The 10786-nt window shown below is 44.8% G+C and overlaps 1 protein-coding gene across 4 annotated transcripts; it reads left to right on the top strand.

The window, feature by feature from the left end:
• Positions 1 to 285: 285 nt before the first annotated feature.
• On the top strand, positions 286 to 10355 carry TEX48 (testis expressed 48). 4 transcript variants are annotated; one of them, XM_012768810.3, is made up of 5 exons: positions 286 to 335; positions 7804 to 7914; positions 8148 to 8270; positions 8993 to 9124; positions 10252 to 10355. In XM_012768810.3, the coding sequence occupies exons 2-5, from the start codon at positions 7911 to 7913 to the stop codon at positions 10353 to 10355; spliced, it is 363 nt and encodes a 120-aa protein (XP_012624264.2). In that variant the 5' UTR covers positions 286 to 335; positions 7804 to 7910. The 4 variants fall into 4 exon arrangements, with proteins under 4 accessions (XP_012624264.2, XP_012624262.2, XP_012624259.2 ...); XM_012768808.3 differs by lacking the exon at positions 286 to 335 and adding an exon at positions 852 to 928; XM_012768805.3 differs by lacking the exon at positions 286 to 335 and adding an exon at positions 4576 to 4658.
• Positions 10356 to 10786: the final 431 nt, after the last annotated feature.

The raw sequence follows: 10786 nt of genomic DNA, 5'->3' as shown, positions 1-10786 counted from the left end.
TCTCCCCCAGGCTCCTTCCCTCTAGAGGCGGGAACTGGTAGTGCAAGAAGCACCACCCGCGTCCTCAGCATCGCCCCGACGTCGTCCGCGCCCAGTGCTGCACCGCCCCCTGCTGGCAGGGCCGACCGCGGCGTGCTTTCGCAAGAGGCTCCAGGACTCCTTCCCAGATGAGCAGCCGGGTGGACACGCAGCATCGTGGTCAGCGGACGTCGTCCCCTTCCCTGCCTTTGTGGGCCAGTCCACCCACCCACCCACCCGCATTCCCTCAACATTCCCTGGCGCCCCAGCTCTGTGACGTCACAGACAGCCTCCTCCTGTCCACTCTGCAGCTGCAAGTGAGTGAGGCAAGGTTAGCCCTCAAGAGCAGGAGGGAGTAATTTCTCTGTGTTAGAAGGGACAGTGTCTCCACCCCTCCTAGAAACCTATGCATTCTGCTGCAAGAAGCAGTGACCACCCCTCATTTGCCTTGACCCCACTGTTTCTCTGTCTGGGTCCCAGTCTCCAAACTGTGCCAAACTGCCCCTAGAGACCCAGAAGCCTTCCTGTGTGACCTCACTGACCTTTCTCGTTCGGGCCGAACTGCCTGCCATGGGGTTGGGTTGCTGGAGACCTGAAGTTCACAGCCCACTAGGGACAGCCTAAGGGCCTTTCTCTTTGGTGCCTGCTTCCCTCTAGAGGGGGGCACTGGTAGTGCAAGGAACGCCACACCCCCTGCTCGGCATCGCCCCGACATCTTGACAGCATCAGCATCCTCGTTTACATTGCTTTTTTCTTTATTTCAAAATATTAAGAGGGTACAAATGCTTTTGTTACGGGGATACCTTGCTTAAGAGTACCCGTTACCAGATTAGGTTCATTGTACCCAGTATTTCTGGTGAAACAGGGGGAAGCTGCTTCCATGGCAGTCTCCGAACGGAGCTAATGGCTGGTATGTAAGGGGTCTGGGGAGGTGTCGAGTTGATGGCACGGTGGTATTTCAGAGGCAGGAGTGCTTAGGAATGGCACACCTTTACCTGTGAAGTGTAAACAGACACCGGCATGTGTCTGTTATTTTCAGGAGAATGGTCACTGAGGCAAAGTTTCATTAATAGAGTAAATGGGTTTAGCACAGGTTCTAGTGATTGCCTGTTACCATGGTACAGGGCGATCAGTATTTACCTAGGAATGTGAGAGCCTCCCTTTTTATTCTCCTCCTTCATTCTCCACCTTTTGGTCCTTCCTAAACCAAAGCTGCAGGAAAGACATTTCAATATTGTCCAGATTTTCACCACCTTCATCGGCTTTCTTTGAAAACACAGTTCCATTTTTCCATCTGCAGAGATCTGGTTATTACCTTGAGTGTCTTGAATATCAATCGGCCTGATTTCTTCCTCCTTTTTTTTTTTTTTTTGAGACGGGGTCTCCCTCTGTCTCCCTAGGTAGAGTGCAGTGGCATCAGCCTAGCTCACAGCAACCTCAAACTCCTGGGCTCAAGCAATCCTGCCTCAGCCTCCTGAGTAGCTAGGACTACAGATGTGAGCCACCATGCCTGGCTAATTTTTCTATTTTTAGTAGAGATGGGGGTCTCATTCTTGCTCAGGCTGATCTCAAATTCCTTAGCTCAAGAGATCCTCCTGCCTCGGCCTCCTAGAATGCTAGGATTACAGCCATGAGCCACCGCGGCCGGCCTTGTTTTTGTTTGAATCATCTGTTACACCATCTGTTGGACCCGAGGCTGCATAAAAGCATTCAGCTCTCCGAATGAGAGAAACTGAATGTTGTGAGACAAACAATAATAATTAAAAGTATTTTAAGAAGAAATTGAAAGGCTCTCTAGAATCATGATCCATGGTTTCCTAGGTATGGCCGTCTACTTAGATAGCCAGATTGCTTTTTCTTTTGGCTTAGCTACAGATTAACCTCACCTGTGGAATTAATCCAGGTACCACATGAAGTGTTAGCAATGGTGCAGACCACCCTGATTAGCGAAAATAAAATCCAAAGGTAGTCTATGACCCATAATTAAGCTAAGGATGTTACATTGGTCAGGGTGTGGGCTCTTTAAATTCTTGGTTGGCCCTAGAATGTTCTGTGAAAGTACCCTGAAGTCTAAGTCACCTATCCTATCAATTCATCTTCAATTTTGTTTGTAATTTTGAATCCTTGACCAATCTTCTCTCAAGAGAAAAGCTTTTGAAATAGTTTCATGTGGTGTGCTTCCTATTTTTACCTTCTCAAGTCCATTTTTTAAAAATTATGAATAAGTGGGCTATTTAAATCTTCTGATCTTTTTCATCCTGCTGCTTTTAAACATTTTTCTACATATTGAAGGTCAACAATGAAATGAACTAATTGGTATAAATATGATAGATGGTCCAGGGAAATAAGTAACTAGCAGAATCTTGAAGTATACAGCAATTTCCTATTGTCCTGAAATTTGGGGAGGTTCTAAGTATTTGCACTCAACTCTTACCCAGGGTTTAAATTCAACCACCCTGGGTTCACCTCCAGAGCAGGAGTTTTAGGGAGGTGTTGTGCAATGTGATTGTTCTTTTCTAGAAACATGCTCCCTGAAGAAAGTTTACTTAGGCAGCCTGGGGAAGGAATGGGAAGGGTATACGTGGGTGGTAAAGATCAAGTTGAATGGAGAGAGAAAGAGAAAGGCAAAGACAGTAGATGTCAGAAGGTTGGAGTAGGAATAAGATCTTTCTTTCTTTCCGAAGCCAGACCATGCCAATCAAAGAAGCCCTCTATTGAATGTTTGGCATTTTTGTCTTCTCTCTTTTCTAGAGTTCCTCTTAAATCTCTTATTTTTGACATAAAAAGTTTTTCATAATGCCCATGGTAATCCTAAATCATCTAGGATTACCTAAATCGTCTAGGTAATCATAATCATCTAGTAAAATTTGGCCATTTATTAAGGTAAGCGCATGAGAGTACATATAGTGGGAATAAATATACGAAGCAGGAGTTTTTCCAGAAAGAGGCAGAAAATTTAATAGAGGTGAAACCATGACAAACAGAAAAGAGTACACTACAGTGGCCAAAAGTTTGGACTGATTGATGTACGGTGTCTTGAGCCCCTTGGCCAAGCAGAGCCTAAGAGAGGCCAATGATCAATGACCAGAACATTGTCGCTTCCAGAATATAGGATATGTAAAGCAACCTTCTTTTGTGATTTAATAAGAACAGGTGCTCATGAAGGTTTTGGGGGACCCCAGTCCAAGTTTTAGCAATTTCCCATAGGCAAATCAGTCACCAGTCTAACAGAACTCTAGCCACTAGTTTTTGAGGCTGACAGGTGGTGCACTGCCAGACCCATGCTCCGTTCCATCCTTAGGAAGCCCTTCCTTCTATATTCAGCAGACACAAGGCAGTCTGGAAAAAAGCAAAACCCCGTAAGGCAAGTGTGTGTTTAAGTGGATGAAGAAAATTGAAACTAAAGCAAATAGTAGAAGAATAAGCAGATTAATGGCAAGGATATTTGCTAAATGGAGCATCTCCAACACAAAACATCTAACTGCCTTACATAAATTTCTATTTGTTGATAAATCCTAGAAAAATAAAATAGATCCATTAAAGAGAGGTCAATGAAATATATCAGAGCTCAAATCGTGTTGAAAAACCCACCTGGCATCAGATCCAAAAGACTACTGGAGATTGGGGCTAAAGGGACCCAGCGAGTGCCCCTCCCCCACTCGGTCCAAGGCTCTCACACAATGGGGACATCTGTGTGTGTCTAGCCCACTGGATGTACCTGACCACAATGAACAGCTCATGTGCAGGAAGTTAAAGATCAGTTAGTGGAAGAGAGAAAGATCTATTGGGCATACAGTTTGTATCCAGCAGTCAGAGTAAATATTTATTATAAAGCACCTATTCTGTGTCCATGCCTGGTCTTAGTGCTGGGGATACAAAGGTGAATAGAACACTGAACCTTCCTCCACGTGAGTGGGGCATTTATCTAGTATCTTGTTCACTGCTGTATCTCCAGCATCTAACATTACCTGGCACATAGTAGGTGCTCAATAAATATATGCTAAATAGGCCAGGCACGGTGGCTCACACCTGTAATCCTAGCACTCTGGGAGGCCGAGGCAGGCAGATCGCTCAAGGTCAGGAGTTCGAAACCAGCCTGAGCAAGAGCAAGACCCCATCTATACTAAAAAAAATATATAGAAAAAAATTAGCTAGACAACTAAAAATATATATAGAAAAAATTAGCCAGGCATGGTGGCGTATGCCTATAGTCCTAGCTACTTGGGAGGCTGAGGCAGTAGGATCAATTGAGCCCAGGAGTTTGAGGTTGCTGTGAGCTACGCTGATGCCATGGCACTCACTCTAGCCTGGGCAACAAAGTGAGACTCTGTCTCAAAAAAAAATATATATATATATATATATATATGCTAAATAAATGAAAGAAAGCTCAAGGACTAGTATCCAGACTGGTGACAACTAAATAGGCAGTTACAATACAATGTTTTCAGCAAGTATTTTTTGAGCATTTACCACAAGTTAGGCAGTCACAGTACTATAAACGCCTGTGATACAGGAAAACATGGTGGGAGGTGAGTATTGTGGGATCACAAAGGAGGGACCCCTAACCCATCCCACAACTGAGAGATGGCTTCCTGTAACCACTGGGCTGAGTACTGAAGTTTGATGAGTGCAGGATTGAGGTGAGAACACCCCAGATGGAGGGAACAGTATGTGAACAGGCTCCATTTAGTCAAATGGGAAGTGCCTAAACAGCATCTCTTGTGGCTGTACAGTAGTGAGTGCACCCAGGAGATGATGAGGCTGAAGAGACCTACACTGGTGATCACAAAAGGAGTTGGATCCACAGACTTGGGGAGCCCCTGAAGGATTTGAGGCAGAGGCATGATATTATGGGATTTACATAGAACCAGATAACTGTATCTTTGCTAAATGGAGCATCTCCAAAACAAAATTCTTGATCTAATTGGCCTAGTGGAAGCAAACAAGCCAGTGAGAAAGTTTCGGCAGTGGTCCAGGTGAGAGGCGATGGTGGCTTCCGCCATGGTGAGAGCAATGGCCAGGCAGTGAGCAGACAGATTGAAGAGATACGTGGAAAGTAAAGTCAAAAGACTGATGAATGTGGGATGATGGTAGGAACCTGGCAGGTTTCTGGCTCTGGAGACAAAGTGAATCATAAGATCATTCTGCCAAATAGGGAACATGGGAAGAAGGCAAATAGATTTGGTTTGCAGTAGATGGGGAAGGAAAATTACCCCAACCAGTAAACAGAGAGCAGAACTAAAATTGACTCATGAAACCATCAGAAGCAGCTTAGCCCATGAGTGAGGTAAGCTGTGTCCTATGGGTTGTGATGTTCTTGGCACAAAAATTACCACCCAATTCTTTACTACCCCCAGTGCCTGCAAATGCTTTCACATGAGACAAAAGAGGAATAAATGCTTGTTTGATCATTTACTCAACAAACATTTATTGACTGCCCACACCATGGTAGGTACTGTTCAAGGCATTGAGAATAGAGCAATAAACCAAACAGATGGAGTCCATGGCCTATAATCTAGTGCCTTATAATTTAATGGGGAGAAGCAGAACCACAAATATAGTAAGCAAGCAAATTATATAGAGTGTTATAAAATGATAGAGAAAAGTAAATGGGGAAGGGGGTTAGGAAGTGTTGGGCAAGGAAGTGCAATTTTAAATACAGTGGACAAAAAAACTCTCAGTAGAAAAGGTAGCATTTAAGCAAAACCTTGAAGGTAATGGCAAAATGTAGTTGTCTAAGAGAACAGCATTCCAGGAAGAGGGGAAAACAAGCACAAATTCCTGAGTTGAGAACTTGGTGTGTTTTAAAATTTAGCAAAGAGGCCATTGTGACTCGAATGGAATTGGGGAGAGTAGCAGAACTTGAAGGCAGAGAGCAGGTGGTGGCGGTGGCTAGGGGTGGTGGTGGTGGTGGTGAGGGGTGGGAGGGAGGGAAGGATGATGATTAGAGCATCTTAAGACCCAGGTAAGAACTCTGGGTTTTCATCTGAGGAATAAGGTAAACCACTTTACCTTACTGGGGGGAGGAGGAACTAAAGAACTAAAAGAAAAAAAAAAAAACTTTTGCATTTATCCCCACGTTTACCATTTCTTATCCTCTTCATCCCTTTCTGTAGCTATGAATTCCATCTGGTATCATTTTCCTTCAATCTTTTAGCATGTTTTTATAGCCTGTGTCTCCTAAAGACAAATTCTCTTCATTTTTGATTGTCTTAAAATGTCTTCATTTTGCCTTAATTATTGAAGGATATTTTCATTGAAATGAAGTTCTGGGTTTACAAGTTCTTTTTTTTCTTTCAGAACTTTTTACTTCATTGTCTTTTTTTCCCCCTCCATTGTCTTTTTGTATGCATTGTTTCTGATGCAAAATCAGCTGTCGTTCTTGTCCTGTTTCCCAATGTGTGGTGCCTTTATTTATTCTGGTTGCTTTTAAGATCTTACTCTTTAATTTTTAGCTATTTGATGATAATGTGTCTTTTTTGTTTTTTTCTGTTTAGTGCTCACTGAGTACTTACATAGATTCTTTCCATCAAATTTGGAAAACTTACAGCCATTATTGCTTGAAATATTTTTGCTGACCCTATCCTTCTGAGGTATGTTCTGTATACATGTCTATAAATGTATGTTAGTCAGCTTGGTAGTAACCTTCAAGTCACTCCTGCTCCCTTCATGCTTTTTAAGTCTTTTTTCTCTTTCTGGTTCAGTTTGGATAATTTCTATTAAACTTTTTTCAAGTTCACTGATCATTTCTTCTGCTTTGTCTAGTCTGTTGTTAATCCTATCCAATATATTTTTCCTTCAGATAGTGGTTTTTACAGAATTAGAATTTCTATTTGATTCTATTTCAGAGTTTTAATTTCTTACTTCAATACTATATTTCTTCATCTATTATATCCAATTGGAAGTTTTGAGCAGAAGGGTAACAAAACACATTTTAACAGAACTACCCCAACTTTTGTATTAATTATTAAGGGGGTCAAGGGTAAAAGAAACAGGGAGACCAGGTAAGAGGGTATGGTAATAATTCAGGCAGGAGATGATGGCTCTGGCCAGGATACAGCAGTGGAGAAAGTGAAAAGTAAGTGCCTATTGAGGGAAGCAACTTACATAGTGAATTGTGTGTTGCGAGAAGCACCTAACCAATACCATGATAAGAATTTCCTAAAAGGTGGCTCTGCCACAAAAAGGGGAGTGAGAACAGGATGTATCCAAAGATCTGGAAAGAAGACTGGGAGTAGAACATCGTCTTATCATTCTGGACTCTCAGAACTAGAAAGATTCTTGAAGAGATGTCTAGTCTAACTTCCTCTTATTACTGATAAGGAGCACGAGACACAGAAACAAGCATGAACTTACCCAAGGCCATACAGCAAGTTAGTGACAAAACCAGGATTTAAATCCATAAGACTATGTGCTTCCTCATGGGACCTGGAACAGCTGGGATAATTTGAAGCCAATGGGGAAAATGGAATGACCATTGACTGAGCGCTTATTGTATACCTGGCACCATAGGGGTCATTTTTCATGTGTTTAACCCTTTACTTCTGCAAAGTAGGCACTTCCATTCTCATTTTCCACATGATAAGTGAGGCTGAAAAAGGGTACAGAATCTACCCAAGAACATGCACCTAGAAATGGGGTAGGGCACAGATCCATCTAAAATACCTGAGTATGTTTATGTGCATTTCTGCATGAGCTGGGATTTCGCTATAGTTGGATCCTATCTGGAGTGTGAATACAGATAAACAACTAACATTGTTCAGCTGTGGTCTTATATCTATTTAGGTAACAGCCCTGTCCAATGAACTGGGCTCAAATTTAAGATCGGCTCACTCAACAAGAAAGCACTTCTACAGACAAAGGTGGCAGAGTAGAGGCTTCAACTCCTTTCCATGGGTAAGAAAATTTTGCATAGAATATTGAAAATGGCAGCCTGGCAGCCCAGGGCAGCCTGGGCAGAAGGGCCTGGACCTCCTGGCCATGGCGAGCTGCAGAAGATTTGGGAGAGGGGAGGAGTATTAAGCCTCAGGGGAGGAGACCCACTGTGCCCCACACCACAGTCAATTTCCAACAGGCATCTGGAATTCCGGCCCCAACACTCATGGCCACCATTCCTTTCCCTCCCACAGCAGCCAACCAAAGTTCGGCCTGGAAGATCTTCTGTTTATGCTGCAGAGAGTGTGAGGAGTCCTGCGTCATCAGCAACTGCAATGATCCCAACCAAATCCAAGGGCATCAGCCACCAGCCCATGGTAGGTACCAGATAAGAACACACTGTGTGGCCTCTCTAGAGCCCAGTTTGTTCATTCCTCCCCTGCTAAGATACCTCCAGACTTCCTGCCTCTTTGGAGTGATAATTACAACTTAAAACGAGGGGGGGGGGGTTGGGTGGCTAGGTACCCAAACTAATAAACAGGAGAGTTGAAAGCCTTATACTGAAAGTGTTGTCCATGAACTAGCAATGTCAGCACCACTTGGGAGCTTGTTAGAAATGCATTTTCAGACCTGCTCCAGACCTATGGAATCAAAACCACCTGGAGACATGATCTCCAGGTAAATTTGAATGTACGTTATAGTTTGAGAAGCCCTGGACTAAAGAGTAGGAAGACAGTGGTTAATAGCCCTGCCTTTGGAACTGTACATGCTAGATCAAATCTCGGCCCTGCCACAGAGCAAGAAGGCTAGAACTGTGATAATATCTGGAAAGAGGGATGTTTAGGGGCATTTTTTTCCTACTCCATATGATTCAATATTTCTTAATTTTTTCTATCATGATACACTTATAAATAGAAAAAAAAGTCAGTGTTTAAAATGAATGCATATTTTGAATGCAACATCTGCTTATGAGGAGAAGCCGTCAGGGACGGGAGGAGGTAGATTCAGGTACACTCCCACCCCATAATAACCACCGCTTTCCCATGTGCGCTGCTCATCTGAGCTGCCCCACCTGACCCTGTGGCATTCTTCTCGCCAGATAGGCGGCTTCAGAAGAATGTGCCTGGTGGACAAACCCCCGAGCATGCTAAAGGAACCTCCCGCCTGCCTTCAGGACAACCCCTGATCCGTCCAAAACAGACAGCTTCCTTCACCAGCAGTGATTTTAAGGGTAAGTCCCAGATGCAGGTGCTAACGCTGACCAGGAACCCCTGGGAAGGGGAGGGGGACCTCATCCTCACGACAGGCCCCATTGATATTAGCCGAGTGGGATGACAGGAGAGATGGGACCACTCCCATTTGGCAGCTGCAGTCGTGTTCCAGAACACACTGGAGAGACTCCAGGAGTCTAAGACCCAATTCCGTGATTCTCCAAGCTAGGAGGTGCATGAGGAGGAGAAGGTCTAGGGGGGAAAGAATACACATCCATACTTTCCTCCTAAGCCCTTTGTGGCATCATCTTGCATGTGTAATTTTCGTACGTTTGTGTGATGTCTACTTTGGCCACTAGACAGTAAGTTCCAAAAGAGCTCCCATTGGTTTTGTTCCCTGTTGTTCCTTCCAATCCAGCCAGGCGCAAGGCAACTAAACAATGCCAGGAAATGCCTGTGGATTGAGCATAGTTCAGCTGGGGGCAAAATGCCTCTGGGCCATGGAAGGACAGATGCCCAATCCCAGGGCAGTGGCACGGCCCAGGAAGAAGAAATGCAGCCACGTTGCTGGGCACTGATTCTGTGCCCAGGTGACCTCACATAGCCCACAAACACCGCAGGAGGCCAGGCTGTAGAGAGATAAGGATCATCCAGCCCAGTCACCTTAAGAGTTAAACCCTCCTTGCAAACAAAATCTCACCCACAGTCCAGTTTCTGCAAAATATCAAAGGGGACCTGCTCTACTTAAGTTGAGGGTAGGGAGCTAGGAGTCCCACTAGCTCGCCCATCCTTCCCTCTGCCTTTGCCACCCCCACAGGGCTGAGGCCCACAGAGGGGAGGGGACTTGCCACAAGTGCACTGGGAACCGACGTTAGTGTCAGAGCCAGGATTCTCCTTTCCATGCCACTGTGCCTTGCCAGACACTGCCATCACTGAAGCCACCAGTGTCATACAAGGCAAAACCCATTGCAAGAAACTCCTATCACAAAGGACTTCCAAGTCCTAGGCTGGGGTCCACCTTGGCTCCCACAGGGTTCATGAATCTCAGGAATGATCAGAGATGGATACCAACGACCAGGACAGTTCATCCAAGAAGCCTAATTCCAAGGCCTTCACCCCCGCATCATTATTTCCTCTCTCCTTTCAGATCTGTATACACGAACTTCCTCGGGCAATTTCTACAAGAGGAACCTAGATCGCTACTCCCAGGAGCGCTGGCCATTCCAGACGTGCTTCATTGGGAGGCCCTGAGGCTTCTAGCTAACAGCACCCATGTCGTTCACTGCATACACTCGGCTGCAGAAGAGCCTCCCGGAGGAGAATGGAGGACATGGAGGAGGAGGAGGAGGAGAGAGGAGAGTGGACAGGAGTCATGAAGACTGATTCAGAAACTCCCCTGGAGGAGGAGAAGACGTCTGAGGCATCCTTGTGCCACCACCAAGAGTCACGCCAGCCCCTGAAAAAGCCACTGTGAGAGGATCTGCCTCTAATTAAAGTCCTTGGTCAGAGCAGAGGACTGTGTCCCTCCCTCTTCTTCTCCCCTCCTACTCACTAGGGAGTGCCTCTTCCAAACAGTGTCTTATCCTTTTTAAATATAGTGTCACATCTAACTAACCTAAGAAGAATGTTTCCACCTTCTGGATAGCTTCTGAAATAATTTCAAACACACAGAAAAGTTGCCA

Source organism: Microcebus murinus, chromosome 12 (assembly GCF_040939455.1).
Source record: "Microcebus murinus isolate Inina chromosome 12, M.murinus_Inina_mat1.0, whole genome shotgun sequence".
In the NCBI taxonomy this organism is placed as follows: domain Eukaryota; kingdom Metazoa; phylum Chordata; class Mammalia; order Primates; family Cheirogaleidae; genus Microcebus; species Microcebus murinus.
The sequence above is the reverse complement of the archived record's forward strand: the minus strand, read 5'-3'. Positions and strand labels throughout refer to the sequence as shown.